This window comes from Rutilus rutilus, assembly GCF_951802725.1.
Source record: "Rutilus rutilus genome assembly, chromosome: 14".
NCBI lineage: Eukaryota > Metazoa > Chordata > Actinopteri > Cypriniformes > Leuciscidae > Rutilus > Rutilus rutilus.
In genome coordinates, this window is record NC_140219.1 from 5,219,544 (window position 1) to 5,240,540 (window position 20,997).

Here is a 20,997-nt window from a genome sequence, read left to right on the forward strand (position 1 = left end):
GATGATCAGTTCACGTGTGTTTGATCTGTGATCTGTCACGATGTATTAAAGAGCCTCGAAACGACATTTATTGTTTGAATTTCGTAATAAAATCGACAGATTTTAAAGTTGAGACTTTGCTTTATATCAAAAGCAACAAAGCTTTTTGTAATTATTGGATGGCAGGTACGCTACAAATGTTTAGCGAAGTTTTGTTCATGCATCAACAGAAAACAGCACTGACTTTAAGATTTTAGATCATTACCGATTAAAATCGAGAAATTAATATAGTCAATCCAAAGACACTGTCCACACAGCTGACATGTTTAACTGTTTATCCACGTTGTGTGCACGAAATAGATGCTGAACACTGTTAAAACGTGCCATTGGAGAAGTGCTAATTAAACATCTGTTTCAGTCACTGATTTCGGCCCTCCAAAAAAACCCCAAAAAAAAACATTTCAGCCTGAAACCCAAAATAGCCGTTTCGGCTGAATTTGTCAATAGCCTATATCTTACATCTTATATCATACATCTTAGATTTGTCCCGTCTGCCGCCAGTGGCTTTGAGACTATTGATTCACTTTCTCCATGTATTATAAATGTCACTGGTTACAACAATGCACTTTTCCAAGTAGGAAGTTGAAATGTATGGAATTCCAAAGCTGCCAAAATAATAAATAAATATATAAATAAATATAAATGAAAAAATTTATGTTGAAAAAAATACAATTATACATAAATAAGGAAATAAAAGTATAAATACTTCTTTATTATTGTTTTTTTAACATTTTTTTATTTTTTTATTGGTTTGGCAGCTTTGGAATTCCATAGAAACGCTGATGAGCGAGTGTGTGAAACTGGTATAGAGTCGCTTACCTTAAAGAAGCCGATAATTCCGACTCCAAACTCGATACAGTATCTATCCAGTAATTCCCTATTCCAGGCGTCCATGTTCACGTACTTCAGGATGTTTTCATACACAATCAGCACAAAGCGGCCCCGCTGTCCATCCGTTAACGTGGGCATGTCCCCTTTTCCAGGAGAAATTTCCGTCCGGTACCGGAATCGCGCAGACTCCAGGATGGCCACGATCTCCTGGCCGAGCTGCGAATACTGACTCTCCACGAACACCAACACGACCGGATCCGACCGATAGCCATCAGACGGCAACGTCCCGCCCACTCTAGCAAGAAAGGGGAGTGGTCGAGAAGAGGTCACGAAGAGGTCATCCGCTGCATGCCCTGCTGTGACCGACGGTTCGAGCTCTCGTTTGACAGCGTACAGGAAGTAGGAAGAGAGAAACACGCTGAGAACGCAGAGGAAGAAGAGGAAGACGAGGCTGGTCTGTAGCGGCACCTGGCGAACGAGACGGCGCAGGCGGAGCACGCTGGGCATCACACAAATAAACAAACAAACAGCTAAAAGAAGGAAAACTGAAGTTCAATCTACATGTTCACGTTCTTTCGGGGACGTAAAACGAGAGGAACACGACACAGAAATGTCTCTGTGCTTCTATGTGACCATTGCTGAGGCGGAGAGAGGGGGCGGGGCTCTAAACTTGAGTGGATGATTTGTCTGTCCATCATCAGACTGGCTCCGCCCTCTTGCTCACTCTGAGGCTCTTGATTGGTCGCGGACAGCTGACGGGGGCCGGCTCTGCTGTGATTCGCCGACAATCATTGCTATGGATCCCAGTAGACACCTGCACACATGAAGAAACAAAAATGTCAGGAAAAAATGTTTAAAAGAAAGAATCTACATTTAGTTGAGATGCATGAAATGTCACTATGCATTGTTGCAACTATGTGTGTGTTTGAGTTACTGAGAGGAACACACACACACACAACTCTGGTGGCGATGACACTGCGCTCAGGGCATGAGGAGGAATATCAGTGTCAGATTAGAGACAGTGAGTTCAGACACTCAGCAGGAGTGAAGCGGTTCTGGACGGCAGCGGGTCGCTGTGGACTGATGGGTTTGTTCTCGGCGGGTTTCAGGAACTATTCGGGCTGAATTTGCATAGATTTCACACTGTCTTTTGACGGGGCGTGCTTCAGCGGGGCTGTGAAATTGTGTCCTGATTCTCAGTGGGTTTAAAAATACCCATCAGATTCATCCACAAACTCAGAGAGAAGTTTCAGCTGAAGACAGTCGATGAAAACAAATTATCACCATGCACAAAAAGCTGCATGTCAATGGATGAACGTGGTATGATCAGAAACAGAAGATGGCTTGAATTAGCTGGACATGAGCAGCTCTAATAGACAAAAAAACAAATACATAATGTAATAAATTCATATGATATTTAAGTAAATTCATTTGATTGAAGAAGGACTAGGTGAATAAGTTGGTGTGTTTCATAAACCGAGGAGATTATACGGCGTCAACTGTCCCGGCCCATCAAGTTATGTTGATTATAAAGAGAGCAATTAACTTGTGATGTGTTGCAACTCGCCACACACATCTGATGTAGACTAGAAGTCTATATTAATTCCATTTGATAAAAACTGCAGTGTATTTAGCACACGAGTAAGTGTGCTTACAGAGTTTCCAGCTTTTTAGTTTGTAATTTAATGTGATCAACAAAAAATTAACAGCAAAATCCAACAGAAAAACTAACATTTACAATAAGGTTCACATTTGTTAACATTAGTTAAGTACATTAGTAAACAAGAAACATACTTCTAAAGCATTTATTAATCTTTAGTAATGGCAATTTCATAATTTACTCATTCTTTATTTAAATCAAAAGTTGTGTCTGTTAATATTATTTAATGGCCCTGAGCTGACATGAACTAACAATGAACAGTTGTTCATGGTTAGTATTAGCTAATGCATTCACTAACATTAATGGGACCTTATTGTAAAGTGTTACCAAATAAATCATGTGAACATGCATAATAAAATGCACATTAGAACTTTACAATTAATTCAATATTTCGGTTTAGCGGCGTAACCAATCACTGACATTTTGACATGAGAAATTATGATTTTTCTCATTCAAACAGATAGGAGAAGAAAGATACAAGCGCACACACACACACAAAACAGAAGTTGAGTGGGGCTTGTTCTCATTTTGCAGCACTTGCATGTGTCGAACTCACAGAACGTCCCCACTGGGCCTTTGATGTGAGTGTGTGAGAGTTTGAGAAGCATTGTTGGAGCCGCTGGCAGGAGAATGCATTTGATATATGAGTGTGGCAACAAAAGCAGCGCTGGGACTCTGGAACGGGTCGGCCCATTGTGAGAAGAGGCCAGCCGAACCCTCGGGTCACCAGGAATCCTCACGCAGCCCCACACACTGACACTAACAAACGACGCTCCGTAGCAACCGCCAGCTCTCCATGGAAACGCTGCATGAAGGCCGTGGAAACGGTGTGACAGAATGGAGACCTTCGCTGGGACTCAATCGGACTGGATTCAACCAGAGTTCACTGCGGGATTCTGATGAAATCTACAACTGCAAGATGACAAATCTATTTTGGAACTCCTGATGAGAATTTTGGAACTCACAATGGAAAGTGTGAATGAAAATTCTACTTTAATTGCATGGGCTGATTCATAAATCTGTTTTAGATTAGTCAGAACTTAGTTCTAGAGACACAAAAGTGGCTTAAGGTACCGTCAACTTTGACTCCTACCATTATTTTAGCATCATTTAGCTTCAGTGTGATGCACTTTTGTGACACATTCCTCCAATAACGACCATCATTAAAATTGTGTGTGACTTGTGCCACAGTAGACCTTCGGTTGGCTCGGACCAGACGGGATGGCCTTCATTGCCCTCGTGCATCGATGAGCCTTGCCCAAGTCAACTCTGACTTCAGCCATGTTATAAAAACAGCAAAAGAGAACTCAAAAACTCTAAATTGTAGGTCTCTTGAAAACTCTAGTTCTAGAATTCTCTCAGCAGATTCCAACACTGGATAATTCCCGTTACATTCATGCATTTACATTTTACATTTATGCATTTAGGAGACGCTTTTATCCAAAATGACTTCCATTGCATTTCAAGGTTCACACATTCACATTCTTAACAATCCTTGGGAATCGAACCCATGACCTTGGCGTTGCAAGCGCCAACGCTCTACTGTTTGAGCTACAGGAAAGGTGACCCTACAACATCATTTCAGTATTAAATATGAAATGAATAAACCAGTTCTTATGAACATCACTATCTAACCCATATTCTGCCTCATGACCTCATTCTGGGAACAACATTCTGATTGTGACGGATCCCTGACATAAAAGACTTCCATTATGAAGTCAGAAGTGGGAGTGATGATTGAAGCAGAACCCCAGAGAGCAGCTCGAGAGGACGAGGTCATCAGACATCATCAGCGGGAACACACTCATGAGTGACACATCCATGATGAGAGAATTAACAGTAACACCTCAGGCCATGTACGACACACCACACGCTTAATTCAACCCCGTCGACCCACACATGAACCCCTATTACACCAACACACGCCTGTTTATTTTATTGGATATGCTACAGGAACAAACAGCGCAGATTCCCCTGGAGACAGCCAATGAGAGACCTGAAGGGCAGAGCGGCTGCTCATTTATCACGTTTGGCAGCTCTGGGGTTTGTGGGTTTCTCTGAACACAATGACGAGCCGGTTCATTCAGCCCTGCGTTTAGCAGCAATCGCAATCCAGACTTCAACTGCAATCAAAACTAAGAGACTCAGTCAATAATCACTTCAGTTGCTCTGAGGAAGTGTGACGGCCCTGGCCATGATGATAGAATTTACCGATATAATCAGTTCTTGAAGAGTGCTTTTATGGTGTTTATGACAATATGAACTAGATGTTTTTCTGATTATGGACATGTGAAATGATAAACATATGTAGCAAGCACTTTGAAGCATCTTGCTGGTAATGATCCACATCCCAGTGAGTTCTGCGCTGGCAAACACCACATGTGCCTCAGAAGATGCCACTTTCAAATCTAATCAAGGTCAAATGTATATTTTGAATCTATACATTTTATCTTTAAAATGTAATCAAGCAATTGAGTTTTACAGCAGTACAGTAAAGCATCTGAGCCATGATACATTCATCAGCAGCAAGACTGATTTTCCTGGTTAATTCATCCAAAAAACTGGAAAAACATCAAACATGCACGGAAAGGTACGTTCTCATGAAACATACTATAGAGATTTGGATCTCAGGAGTGAGTGTGGTTGTGTCTGATGTCTACAACCGGGCGGGTCAGATTTTCCACGGACTGCAGTGACGATGATATGAGACCTGTGATCTGAAACACAGTAACGAAAGGAAACGAATGAGTCCAGGAGGCGAGACCACAGACTGTACATGGAGTTTGATCCTACAGCGGATGGACATCAAGCACAAATCACCCCATATAAATCATTCAGCAGCTGTCAGGAAACATGTGACAAACACACATACGCACGTTAGGGTTTTTTCTAGGACTTTCCATTGACATTAATGTTTTTTTTAAAGTACAAACTGTACTCTCCCCTAAACCCATCACAGAAAACAACCTCAATCAGATCTGCAGTGTTACATGTCTTCAAATCAGCAGTGAATTTAAGACACGGATGATTCATGAAGTCAATGAGTGAAGAATAAATTAATTCTATCTATAATCTAAGAATAAATTAAACCCATATGACTTCTATGCTGATCAGGCTAATTTATCTGCCAACATTGAGCCATTTGACATCAACATCATCTGATGACAAAAGCTCGTCTCATTGATGAACAGAAGTACAGCAGCAAAATCTACAGATGGCCTTGTCAATAAAAAAAATATTATTATTAAATATTTTTGAGTAAATTTCATATCCTTTAATATATTAGAAGGACTATAGAACTTAACGTCTCACCCAGAGCCAATAACTAACTAAACAAATATCTTTTAATCATGACATGCCTGAGTTTTTATTCTTAAAGCATATTATCTCCCAGCTCTCCATATATAGTGACTATAAGTATATCCACATACATGTAAATTGATGTATACTATACTGAAAATCGCAACTATATCTGATTGCTTGTATCTTCTCAAAATGTAACTATTATTATCGTCCAGCTCTAATCTGCAGAATGTGACTATACAAAGCATGAAGTTAAGATATAATAAACATTAACACCATGATTTTTAAGCTGCTTTGAAAAAGTTCTCTATAATGAAATTTGACTTGACTGACTTGAAATGTGATTGAACACCAGAGGAAAATAAAGTAAATATCCACAAAGCACTCTTTAATCGAGTAAAAATCCACCTAGAACAGCCGTCCCACTTCAGAAGAACGAATTAAACAACTTTACAACTCAAATAACACACATCTACTGAAGAACTCATTAGGGATGCAGCTAAATTTAGGCCAACCAAAATATTCAGCTGAAAATGCTATTTTTGCTTTCAGAAGAGAAAGAAAGGGTAATCTAAACAGAAAGCATTTCTTCAGGATTTTGGGGATTAAAATTCATTTCAGTGCATCACTAGAATTTATGTGTGTTTTAACAAAAATGCATTTCGCTTTTAAACCCTCCACTCACACTCACCATATGGAAATGCAATTTTTGTATGTTTTTATAAATGTAGGGAATCATTTTCTGTAGGAATCGATGTCACATATGCTGCTAATGGAGCATTTACCTTTAGATAATTCCTTAAATTCAGCTATTATTTACATATAATATTCGCAGATATTACATACCGGCGTTCAAATGTTTGGAGTGAGTGCGATTTTTTTAAGGAATTAATTATTTTATTCAGTAAGGATGCATTTAATTGATCCAAAGTGACTGTAAAGATCTGAAATGAATGCTGTTCTTTTAAACTTTCTATTTATCAAAGAATCCTAAAACATAATTAAATAATGATGATAATAAATGATAATAATAAGTTCTTAAGCTGCAAATCAGCATATTAGAATGATTTCTGAAGGATCATGTGACTAAAGCTTTGCATCACAGGAATAAATAACATTTTAAAATAGAGAGAAATTTAAATTGTAATAATATTTTACTGTATTTTTGACCAAATAAAAGCAGACTTGGTGAGCAGAAGATCCTTTTTTTTCTTTTTTTTTTATGTTACCGACCCCAAAGTTGTGAACGGCAGTGAACATGCATATACAGTGAGGAAAATAAGTATTTGAACACCCTGCTATTTTGCAAGTTCTCCCACTTGGAAATCATGGAGGGGTCTGAAATAGTCATCGTAGGTGCATGTCCACTGTGAGAGACATAATCTAAAAAAAAAATCCAGAAATCACAATATATGATTTTTTAACTATTTATTTGTATGATACAGCTGCAAATAAGTATTTGAACACCTGTCTATCAGCTAGAATTCTGACCCTCAAAGACCTGTTAGTCTGCCTTTAAAATGTCCACCTCCACTCCATTTATTATCCTAAATTAGATGCACCTGTTTGAGGTCGTTAGCTGCATAAAGACACCTGTCCACCCCATACAATCAGTAAGAATCCAACTACTAACATGGCCAAGACCAAAGAGCTGTCCAAAGACACTAGAGACAAAATTGTACACCTCCACAAGGCTGGAAAGGGCTACGGGGAAATTGCCAAGCAGCTTGGTGAAAAAAGGTCCACTGTTGGAGCAATCATTAGAAAATGGAAGAAGCTAAGCATGACTGTCAATCTCCCTCGGACTGGGGCTCCATGCAAGATCTTACCTCGTGGGGTCTCAATGATCCTAAGGAAGGTGAGAAATCAGCCCAGAACTACACGGGAGGAGCTGGTCAATGACCTGAAAAGAGCTGGGACCACCGTTTCCAAGGTTACTGTTGGTAATACACTAAGACGTCATGGTTTGAAATCATGCATGGCACGGAAGGTTCCCCTGCTTAAACCAGCACATGTCAAGGCCTGTCTTAAGTTTGCCAATGACCATTTGGATGATCCAGAGGAGTCATGGGAGAAAGTCATGTGGTCAGATGAGACCAAAATAGAACTTTTTGGTCATAATTCCACTAAACGTGTTTGGAGGAAGAAGAATGATGAGTACCATCCCAAGAACACCATCCCTACTGTGAAGCATGGGGGTGGTAGCATCATGCTTTGGGTGTGTTTTTCTGCACATGGGACAGGGCGACTGCACTGTATTAAGGAGAGGATGACCGGGGCCATGTATTGTGAGATTTTGGGGAACAACCTCCTTCCCTCAGTTAGAGCATTGAAGATGGGTCGAGGCTGGGTCTTCCAACATGACAATGACCCCGAAGCACACAGCCAGGATAACCAAGGAGTGGCTCTGTAAGAAGCATATCAAGGTTCTGGCGTGGCCTAGCCAGTCTCCAGACCTAAACCCAATAGAGAATCTTTGGAGGGAGCTCAAACTCTGTGTTTCTCAGCGACAGCCCAGAAACCTGACTGATCTAGAGAAGATGTGTGTGGAGGAGTGGGCCAAAATCCCTCCTGCAGTGTGTGCAAACCTGGTGAAAAACTACAGGAAACGTTTGACCTCTGTAATTGCAAACAAAGGCTACTGTACCAAATATTAACATTGATTTTCTCAGGCGTTCAAATACTTATTTGCAGCTGTATCATACAAATAAATAGTTAAAAAAGCATACATTGTGATTTCTGGATTTTTTTTTTTAGATTATGTCTCTCACAGTGGACATGCACCTACGATGACAATTTCAGACCCCTCCATGATTTCTAAGTGGGAGAACTTGCAAAATAGCAGGGTGTTCAAATACTTATTTTCCTCACTGTATCTATGCAATAAAAAAGCCAGTGAAGAACTCGGTCAAATGCTTTTTAAAGGTCTGTGCCTGTGGTCAAACACTTTCAGTGAGTGAAACCTCATAACGAAGTGCTGCATAAGACCCATTAAACACAGAGGGCAGTAATGGCCTCAGCTTAATATGAGATAATGAGCCCCGCTGAGACGCTTATTACACGTGTTCACCGATGACTGTACGGGATTGATTTTACAAGAGCTCATTAAGAGCTCTGCGTTTGTGCTCAACAACAGCTCTGTAGGCACGAGCTGAAAACTGAATCTCTCAGATGGAAAATGAGCTAGAACTGAACGACTCTTTAACAAACAAATCTTTCCTAAACACACTTAACAGTATCACAGAAGCGGCACCACAACAAAACAAATGGAAGCAATTTATAAGCTGGTCAAATAGCCATGCTGGAAAGAGGGAGAAGTTTATTGATCATCCATTATTTAACTCCTGTTGTGTTAAAAACTGGGTACAACTTTAGTGTTGTAGGGGTTTCCTTGCAATTCACCAAAAAAGAGCAAGGAGCACCTATGATGTCTTCAAATACTGCCTATGTAGACAGCTCACTTGGTTTTGATATAAAGCCAATCAGAACTAGTGAAACATCTAGTCTTTTATTCCAGAGAGAGGATCAGCAGGTCACGTCACGCTTTTCTCTTCTGAGACGACAACAATGTGCTTCAGGCTTGCAAAAACCACATGATAATGAGTGTTTGCTCTATAAGCTGAGAGAAACTCAACGCTGCCTGCTCACACACACACACACACACACACACACACACACACACACACACACACACACATGTATATTAAATGCAAGTGTTATTTTAGTATTTATATATAGAGTTCATTTTGATTATATTTTTAGTTTTCATTTTAATTTGATTGCAAGTTTTAGTCATTTTATTGTTCTTGTCATTTTTATTTGTTTTGGATGTTTTTTTTTTATATATTTCTATATAGCATTATTTTTTTTATTTCAGTTTGTTTTAATAATTTAAGTATGTCAACTTAAATTTATTTCAGTTTCCAAGGACTTTTCCCATTTTTATGCAAGTTTTTCATGTAATACTCACAGCATATTTATATTTTATTACCGAAAACGAATTGGAGCTTCTCAGGTGTTTCTATGCAATCAAAAGTCAGAGATCTCACTATGAACTCAAACGTTTCTCATTAAATGCATCCAAGAGCAAACCATTTATAGCTTTTAGTCTTAAAGTGAATTTGAGACAAAGTTGATACTTAAAACATAAGAGAAACCCCTCCTGACCAATGAAAGAGAAACTTCTGAGCAAAGACATTTTCAGGCAAACTTTAATTTCTCATTCTCGCTGATGTTAGACATGAAATAAAAGCTTCACTACCAGGGTTATATTGTAGTTAACTAAAGCTAAAATCATAAATCCATTTGTCACTTGAAATTAAAGAAACGTTAACAAATGAAATTTTGAAAAAGTGTAAACTCATTTTATTTCATCTGGCAGCCAAGGCAACTTTTCTCATCTTTTAGTTTAATTTAATATCCAAAAAGTAACTAAAACTGAAATAGTTAATAAAAACTACATAGACACATTGAAAAACAAACACTAATAAAGATGACAAACACAACAAAATTACTTATTCTTAATCAGATTTAAAAATTTTATTAAATTATTAATTTATTATTAATTTATTAAAATGAAAACTACATGTTACAATAAAAACGAATTCAAAACTAAAGGAACTACATGCCGACATTTAAGGAACCTCAACAGGGGTCGTGAAACTCACTCTGAGCACACGGGACCATCAAGACGACTGACCTGACTGCTCTTTAAATGACACACACACACACACACACACACACACACGCACTCGCTGGCTGGTGATTTGAGCCGGACGGCAGATGATTCTTGTGCCCTGTGACCTCTCACCTAAATATGATTCCAAGCCTGCATCTGGTTTGGCCGAGAGCTCATAACGGGTCAGATGATGTAACATGATCCAGAAAACCACCGTGTCGTCTGACACCTCTGAGAGCAGGACACAGTCTTGAGTGAAAGTGCACTTCATATTCCCTTCAGAAGCATTAAACATTTAAAGCTGGTAGCCTTTTCTTCTCTATTGTGACGTATAACCGAGTGAAACGGCTTCTCAAACAGGAAACAAATGAAATGCGGGGCTTGATTTTGTCCATGAGGAACTGATTGGATGGTGGTGGTTTGCTATTGGTTAATCCCATGTGAGTGACAGGTTGCCCCGCCCTCACGCCAATTTTTGTCTTTTGCTGACTGCTAAAGTTCAAGTGTGGTGGTGACCTCTGACCTGTTGGGTCTGAAATGTCTTTGCTTACTCCAGGCTGTAGTGTCGCTGACTAAACACAACTTCAGTGATGTATCATTATTACATTAAGTGACGGTAATGATATGCAAATATTCATAAGGGGCGGGGCTTGGGTTCAGTTGCAGTAAAACCGGATTATCAACAAATTGTCAATAATGGTTCTCTTACTTAAGTTGTTCGTTTCAACTGCTGCTCGTCTTCATGACAGGGATACAAACGCATTTCTGAAATCTTTAATCTTTATCTACCAGAAAAATGGAAATAATGATAGGGCTGCACGATTATGAGCATTTGGAAAAGCAACTTCCCAAACTTGTAATGAGAATTGCTTATAAACGGACTGTTGGGGGATGGACAAATTAATACAGCCAATTTTGTCATTTTACTTATGTTCAAGACAAACTAAAATCTACTGTCCATTTATTAACTAAGGACGTCTCTGAATGTCAACACAGGTAGGAGAACTGGACTTATCAAGCCATTTAGTGCAGTATTTCCAGGCCTTTAACAAAGCTATTCAAAATCATTTTCAAAACAACAACATCAATATCGACTCAAATCAGACTCGGGGACACTGACAGGAATATATCAGAGGGAAATGTGTCAGTCAGGCAGAAGGAGTGAGAAAGAGAGATATCAGCCATCCGTGTGTAAGCGAGCGTGTAACGTCCTGCTCTCTGATGTGAGACGTGCAACACACGTGACCTCACATATCCCACAAGGCACTGCATGATGAATGAGCTCTGCAGAAGACACACATCTCCCATGATTCCCTCCTTCACTCGCTCTCTCTCTCCACCTGCCCGACAGATTGATTAATGTCTGTTCTGTGCCGCTCCAACACACACATTACACGGGACCGAACAGTGTTTTAGTCTTGAAAATTGATCAAAATGAAATGAGTTATGCTGAAACAAGAATAAATAACTGTCAAAAAAAATTAAATATAAATTTTTTAAAGCAAAAACTTGCTTTACTTTGATTCATTTTTCAGAAAACAAGCCTTAATATCTGACGTAATTTTGTTTCTCAATGAAATGCATCTTGATTGAAGAATGTTTAGATATTTGAACTGGGAAAGCAAGACAACAATACTGAGGAACAACATCTTTTTTTGCAGTGCAAAATGACACGTTCAGAATGACACACTGCAAAACATAGTACAGAGTGTTTACTTCATGCTAAAAATATGCAAAAACATGATCAAATGTCAAAGACATTTTACAATTAAAAACCCAAATCCACAGAACTAAAAATTCGAATGTTAAAAGGACGCAAAACAACAATGAAAGAAATTTCTCTCTGAGCTCATACTGTGTGTATCTATTGTATATATAGTATATACACACACACACACACACACATTTCTCACTCCTCCCGTCTAATATATATATATTATAATTATATTTACAGTGTTTATTCAATGAACATTGAATTTCTTTGGTATAAACAAGGAAATTAGCTAAGTTTTATTTATCAATATACTATATGACTAATCAAATGAAAGTAAATGTATGTCACCGATCATGTGACTGTACAGACGGTCAGATGTTCTTCCGTTTTGCTGATAATACAATTTGCATGAACAAATAACTGTATTAAATCAGAAAGATGTCAAATTAAACATAATAGACTTTTTGAAGGCTTCTGGCTTCTTTTATGTATATATGCATATATGTATGTGTGTGTGTGTGTGTTGGGGTTCCTCCTGCTCACCTTAAGGGCAAACAGTTTGAGTGATGACATCATCCAAAATGAGACCCCACTGAGCGGATGAAGATTTCAGAGTCAAATTACCCACAATCCATCACTCTCTGCCAAACGACAGCTGCCAACCTGCCTCTCCTCAGGACAAAATAAATAAACGGTTTGTTGTGTCCTCACAAATGCCAGTGTTTGTATTTCAACACAGATGGTAACTCATTATGCAGCAGTGATTTAAAGGGTTAAAGAAGCTCACGATCTGCAGGACGATCATGATCCTGATTCACTGGATCTCCATCTCAAAGACAGAGCAGAACTACCGAATGACTTTCTGAAACATACACACGGTTGTTGTATCGCAAAACAAGGATGATTTACTTGCACAAAGTCATTCATTAAATTACCAACCCCCCAAATGATGCCTAATTTGCACACTGCAGTCAGTTTAAATGGGGTTTTGTGCATTTTAATACAAAAAAATAGGGATGCACAAATTAGGGAATAAAAATCTAATTGTAATTTTTCTGGTAAAAATTGTGATTTAAAATAGAACTTAAAAATAAATTCTAGGTTTGCTGTGCTTTTTTGATCAATATGGCTATAAAAATTATAAATTATGAATAAATAATAATAATAAATTACTACTAAAAGAATTGAATAAATTATTAAACAAATTAAATTATTAATTTGTGAAATACACAAATCATAAAAGGAAACAGGCCGTGTATTTGAATAATTTAAAATAAAAATAATGTTATGAAAAATTCATGTCAGTGCTCTATTTCTGTGTCACTGATCATGTGACTCTTTGTACAGACAGTCAGATGCATTTAAGAAAATAATATAATAATAATAGTCATTTTATTTTTACAGTTTATTTCAATTACTCATGCAGCCCTACAGGAAAGGAAAGCATCTGATCTGATTTAGACTGAATCTTTCTGACTCTGGAAACACAATCAATCAACTAATCAATCAGGACTTTCTAACGCTGAAGAGACAAATCGACGATCAGCCCCTTACATCAGCTCTGAAGACCCCCCAAAAAATCAGGAAAACACACAACAGGCGTCAGCTCAGCTAAAAATAAACTTTACGCTACACGACAGCTGTGAAGTGGATGGAGTTCATGGGTCACATGCAAACACACACACACACACACACACACACACACACACACACACACACACATTAACTAGAACATCACACAGACTGAATCGTTTTTTATACAGAGGTGATATTTGCTGAAGCCAAACCCAAACCAACTGCTCGTCCTAACCATACTCAAGGATTTGAATATGGTTATGGTAATTGGTTACTCATACCTGCTGATATGAGTAGATTAAAGGATGTGAAAAAAAAATGCTTTTTTTTTTTTAAAGCTCTGATTTCATCAAAAATATGCGACATGAGGGTGAGTAAATAATGACAACATTTTCATTTTTGGGTGAACTAACCCTTTAAAATCAAGAGTCTTCAAACTCAAAAGTCCTCAAAACTAATTTCCCCATGTTTTCGTATATGAAACTGTGACATGACATGAAACTGTGTCACATGGGTTTGATTTTTGAGTGTTTACAGACTATAGATTCAATACACTCAAAATTAAAAACAAAAATCAAAAACCATGCATTACTAAAGAGGTTTAAATCAGTGATCTTTATAACACTGATGAGCCGTATACAAGATCTTGAATAATGAAGGGTGTATGAAATCTGTTTTATTTTTTCCCAGATCAGTTTTTTCCATTTAAATTTTTCTCTGTCATGTGATTGTCCAGTGAATCTACTGTAAATCAGATTTCACACACAATTAACCCCAATAAAGCAATTTACCCATCATGTGATGAGTTATTCAATCAGGACTGTTTGAAGACTCATGAATGCATGAAGGCTACAGTACAGTAAAACATCAAATACACCATGATTTACCATAGCTGAAATACATCACAAATACAGAAAGGGTCCAGAAAGTATTGTTTGGGTTACACAAAAATCTGAGAGGAACTGACTTCATACATCCACTAAAAAAAAAATCACCAAACTACAGAAAAACATACTAAATATGACTGTAAACATCCTGAACACTGATTGATGCACTAACAACAGGTGCGGTGTGAACCCATCACTGGTACAGTAACAGTACAGTGTCTAATGCAGAGTGTCTTTATATAAGGCCGTTGTTTAGTGTCAGAACATGCAGCAGATTTCCTCTCACCTGATTCACACACAGCAGAAGAAGCGTTGCTGAACGCGTCCGAGCGCGTGTCCTGCGTCAGTCCTTCACCGCTCGTCCTGTGATGTTGTTCTCACGGTGTTCTGGTAAATTCGGCTGTCCGGTGACTCCGGTTCTCCTCAGCTTCTCCTCCGGTGCGGAGCGCGTCTCGAGCGCAGAGAGAAACCAGCTGAGTGAAACACATGTGCACTGAACTGACGCCTTACAAGCATTCGGTGATAGAGGGCGACAAACACACACATATAGCCTACACACACACACCCACACTTATTAATGGGTTATAGAGCGACGACTAACGCTCAGAGAGCGATAATACAACCTGGTGCCAAACTACCAGAGCTTAGTAAAATATAGACATACTGAATTAAACCGAGGATGTGAGTGATAGAAGTACAGTGCGTTCAATGGATTGATACTCAGCTGACAAAACATCTTTCCAGAAACATTCATTATACAAAAACTCCATAAAACAGTTTGGAAAGCTGTGAGTTTTGAAAATGACATAGGCCTATAGGACCTTGCACAATTTAAAGGGATACTTCAGGATTTAGCATTAAGCTTTGTATTAGCAGAAAACCTGTAGTATTTTTGAATTACCGTGCTTTCTACCCTCATATCCCCCTGAGCCGAGAGATTTATGTATTTTTTGTCTGGAAAAAATCCTCCGATGACGCAAAAATCGTCATTTTGCGTCATCGGAGGATTTTTTTGGCCAGAGGCTAAAGACTACAGCCAGTAGTAGGGGCTGTCCCGCATGTTTTCAACCCGCCCATAGAGGGGATCTCACTCACAGAATGTACACATAGTGTCAGCCGTCTTTCTTTGGAAGCTAAGCTAACAGGCTCTTGTTCTGTGGAGAAAGCTGTAGTAGGGGTTACCATCCTCTTTTTCCCGGACATGTCCGGTCGTTGAGATCGTCCAAAATGTCCGGGATTCGGCTTTTGCTTTCTGCAGTCGCCATTCATTGTTTACATGCACACCTTTTGTTTCAGTCTAGCTGAATTCATTCCGATTGGTGAATCTGAATGTAGTGTTTTCATGAACGCTAAACAAGTGATCGGTTGATGTGCGTTTTAACATTGCTAAGAAAATTCCTCAGTAATCACGCCACCGGCCTCTCATCGTTCTCCCACGGCCCTCAGTCTCGTCCTGCTCGCCACAGTAAACATTATGAATGGCGACTGTAAAACGCAAAAGCCGAATCCCGGACATTTTGGGCGATCTCGAAATTCCGGGCAGACTGTTCATGGAGACTCACTAGTAGCTGCGAAGCCTTGTTGTTTTCAACTGCCCTCTGTAACCGGTAGGCGTGGCTTGGGAGTGGCCTCCTAGGGCAGCGAAGCAAGTGCATTCTGGGAGTTGTTGTCTTTCATCCACATAAGCCAAAAATACATTTTCTGGCTTTTCTCAGTCTAGAAAGCTCCAAATTAAAAAATAATTTCACATTTCTTCTACATAAATGACCCATTTTAAATACACATTCATCTTTCCAGAGGTGAAATATCCCTTTAATGCAAGACACTATCGTTTTTTCATGCACTGGTCAATTGGTAACATTAGACAAGACTTTACTGGTGAACAGTTTATTAATCACAGTCTTTTTTTTTATTTTGCTTCCATAACATGTATTCTTTCAGACTATTGGAGGAAGACTTGTTTCTGGCTGATTCATAGAGTGATAAAAAGAGAAATCCAAAATCTCATCTGCCAAAACCTTTAACTCTAACAAAATGAACCGATCATTTTACAAAATTATGATATGTGACCCAAAACCAGTCACATGGGTCAATTTTGTGAAATTGAGATGTATACATCATATGGAAACTGAATAATAAACTTTCCATTGATGTAAGGTATATTAGGATAGGACAATATTTGGTCGAGATACAACTATCTGAAAATCTGGAATCTGAGGGTGCAAAAAAATCGAAACATTGAGAAAATCGCCTTGAAAGTTGTCCATTTATGTTGGCGATTGTGCTGCATCCACTCACAAAAATAAATGTTTTATATATTTACAGTAGGGAAATTTACTAAATATCTTCATGGAACATGATCTTTACTTCCTAATGATTTTTGACATAAAAGAAAAATCGATAATTTTGACCCATACAATGTATTGTTGGCTATTGCCACAAATATACCCGTGCGACTCGAGACTGGTGTGATCCAGGGTTGCATATTAGATAATGCCACATTTTGTGTTTAAACATACCTTTTCAGAAAACTTGTAACACAAAACAAGTGTCTTTACTATGATTAATAATCTGTGGAAGGTGTGGTGATGTTTACCATGTGACGGCCAGACCATAACAAAAAGTTGAATATGAAATAGCTAATTATCAGTGGATTATATATGGCGGAATGTATCTACATTAACAAACTTAATTAGGCTCTAAAGGAGTTGTTGTTAGACTTTTTACAGTTAATTTTTATCAGGGTCAATTTGATATGTAGACAATTTTGGGGAGCTTGAACTTGTTCACAGAGACACTAATTCTGAGTGAAACGGATTCTCAAATAAGAAAAAAAAAAAAAGTAGGGTGTTGTTTGATTATGTCCATCTTCTTCATGCAACCTAAAAAGCTATAGTCAAAGAAAGTTATTTGTTTGTTTGTCTGTAATAGATTGGAAACTGAGAGGATCCGACATAGAGGAAGAAAAAACAGGAAGCGACGAGGGAAAGTTCAGGCCGGTGATTTCATTGTCTGAGATGAACAATATACGAGGATCTGCAACGTCTAGGCCTTCATTAATCCGGATAGATTTGAAAACTGAGTTTTCGTTTCAAAACGCTCTCCGTCCACATTTCACACTGAAACGTCGGAAAACACGAAATTCACCCTCATAAAAGCTCACTGAGATGATAAAAGACAGAACGAGACATAATCAGGTTATCACACAATTCTTCCGGCAGGATCATTTTATTTAGCCGAATATCTCAGCATTCACTGATGCGCAGGGTATAGCACACACTCACCATTATATGTTTGGCCTAAAACACAACTGCTCTCGTGTTTCACCGCAGGACAGCAAATGCAAGTGAATTTTCGGTCATCTTTGCAGGAGAGTGTGCAAAGCAACATATTTTAGCAACTGTGTGAGAGTGAATAGCACATAACAGGCACTATACGCCGGTATAAACGTGATATCTATGGGTTCAATGCGTCACATGACTAAACTTTCGTCATGGTTTTTAAACGTATTAGTGTGGACAAGGCCTCAGGGAAAGTGTTGGGATCCTCAGCACTGCAGTCGTGATGCTGATAACAGTGAATGTGAAAGAAATGAGAAGATGTGATAGAATACTGTTCTGTCATTCACGAATAACTGCAGGAACAAATTAGTAACGGACTATTAACGTAGTAACTAATTAACAAGAATCTTTGATTAACAATTTAGTAGTGTTCACTTGTCTAATCAATAACCACTATTTTGTATAGCTCCCAGAGGACTACTACTATATACTAATATACAAAATAATGCATAATATAATTATCTCTAAAGTGAAGAATGACTCAAGTGTTACCAAATCCATCAGGAAGAATTAAAACCTTACAAAACCCTCAAATGCTTGCACTGACTTCAGTTGTATGTGTATTTCTGATGTTGCCTGAATTATGTGTCTGATAGAGACAGTCAGAAAAAGATTATTATATGAGGGAGAATAAATGTGTTTGTTTGTTTGTTTGTTTGTTTGTTTGTTTGTTTGTTTGTTTGTTTGTTTGTTTGTTTGTGAGTGAGTGTTTTTTTTTTTTTTTTTACAGTTTAACAGCAGGAGCGTTTACTGTACAGTAACAGTTACAGAACACACCTTTGATTGTGTTTACGTGCCTTTCAGTCATCTTTAAAATGATGAAATGCATTCCTTGTTGGCTTCTTCTGAATTCATCAGTTGTTTGTTTAATATAGTATGTATTCAATAATATTATAACATGAGTTGGTTGTTAAATTATTGAACTGGAAAAGTGATTTAAGAGTTAAATTAGTTCTCAATAACTGTGAAGTTTGATTTATATTCTAATTAATAAAAAATAAAGTGGAAGTATTGTATGCAGATATTGTTGTCTTCCTCTGCTTCCTTGAAACAGAACTAAATATTTTGCAAATCTTTTGACATTGTGTTGTGTTTATGTTTACTATGTGTGTGTCCCTACTAGATCTGACATCTCCATTTGGGAAATATATTAATAAAGTAGATACTTTTTTAAATATATTTATAATATATATTTTTTTTTATGCTAAAATGTTGTGCATTTTAAGAGTATGTGTATATTGATGATTTCGTTTGATATAGCCCACATATTTGTCAGCCTTCATATGATCTGCTTTAGTGATCCTCAAACTGAGATTTGACTTAACTGTGTTTGGAAATCTCATCATTTTATTATGTACAGATTACCCAAAAAATCACCTTCAGTGATTATTTTTACAAGCAGGAACAGAAAATCATTTGCAATAGTGTTATTTTTGCTTATATTAAACACCATTTAAGACACAACACAACACAACAACACAACACAACACAACACAACACAACACAACAACAACACAACACAGAGTTTTCATTTCAAAACGCTCTCCGTCATTCATGAAAAAAAAACATCAGTTGTTTGTTTAATATAGTATACATTCAATAATATTATAACATGAGTTGGTTGTTAAAAGTGATTTAAGAGTTAAATTAGTTCTCAATAACTGTGAAGTTTGATTTATATTGTAATTATTCAAAAAATAAAGTGGAAGTATTGTATGCAGATATTGTTGTCTTCCTCTGCTTCCTTGAAACAAAACTAAATATTTAGCAAATCTTTTGACATTGTGTTGTATTTATGTTTACTATGTGTGTGTCCCTACTAGATCTGACATCTCCATTTGGGAAATATATTATATATTAAGTAGGTTTTTAATAATATAACTAAGTCTATTTAATATATTAAGTAGTTTTTTTATATATATATTTTTTCAAATGTTTGATATTATGCAAAAATTGTGTGCATTTTATGTGTATATTGATGATTTCATTTGATATAGCCTACACACACACACACACACACACACACACACACACACACACACATAGCCTATATATATATATATATTTGTCAGCCTTCATATGATCTGCTTTAGTGATCCTCAAACTGAGATTTGACAACTGTGTTTGGAAATCTCATCATTTTATTATGTACTTGTTACATTTTATTATGTATTTATTATGTATTTGCAATAGTGTTATTTTTGCTTATATTAAACACCATTTAAGACACAACACAACACAACAACACAACAACACAACAACACAACACAACAACACAACACAACAACACAACACAGCACAGCTTCCACAACACATTTCTGATAAATCAGTCTGTTTGACATTTTACTTGGAAAGGAGGGTGGAGTTTTGCGGACTTGATTCTTTATTTCTCAGTTCTGTGTTTTAGAAAAAAGGAATGTTGTATGTCATGATGGTTTGGTCTGCGGTGTCCAATCAGAGAAACTGGACGCTTGAATCAGCTGTATCTCGGCAGAACCTGCACTAATGCACTCACATTTTACCATGTTTATGTGTTTATTTCACCATGATGTTGCCTACGACATTTTACAGCCCTGCAAAGACTGTTATAATAACTTGCATTACTTAGCCTATACAAATTTACTCATTATGCAGTTTACATAAAAAGGACAACATATGTTTGTTGCTTTAACTCATCAAAATAAGTTAAGCAATTTTAAACTTTTTTTTTTAATATAAGTTAAACAAGATTCAACTCATTTTTAAGTCAATTTAATGTAGGCTAGGCCTAATTTAAGTTGAAATGACTTAAACATCCAAGTTGATACTTAAAGATTTAAGGCAGCAACTTTTTTAAAGTGTACAGTATGTACGCCTGATATACATTAATGTGAATTTCAAAAAGGCTATAGTAATATAATATTGTATGTATATAATAGGCTACACAAGACAGAAAGATATAAATATAAATGTCACACTTTGATGCATAT

The 20,997-nt window shown here is 37.5% G+C and overlaps 1 protein-coding gene across 6 annotated transcripts in view; it reads right to left on the bottom strand.

Moving 5' to 3' along the window:
• Nucleotides 1–15,235, bottom strand: part of ndst1a (N-deacetylase/N-sulfotransferase (heparan glucosaminyl) 1a) — a 28,558-nt gene extending 13,323 nt beyond the window's left edge. For 2 of the 6 annotated variants that reach the window (XM_084430627.1, XM_084430625.1), the window contains exons 1-2: nucleotides 14,974–15,166; nucleotides 859–1,684 (exon numbers count right to left, since the gene is read on the bottom strand). In XM_084430627.1, coding sequence (XP_084286753.1) covers nucleotides 859–1,377 — 519 coding nt within the window. In that variant the 5' untranslated portion in view covers nucleotides 1,378–1,684; nucleotides 14,974–15,166. Of the gene's footprint in view, nucleotides 1–858; nucleotides 1,685–5,141; nucleotides 5,248–14,973 lie in introns of those variants that run through there. The other 4 variants (XM_084430630.1, XM_084430629.1, XM_084430628.1 and 1 more) reach the window with 4 other exon arrangements.
• Between the last annotated feature and the right edge of the window lie 5,762 nt (nucleotides 15,236–20,997).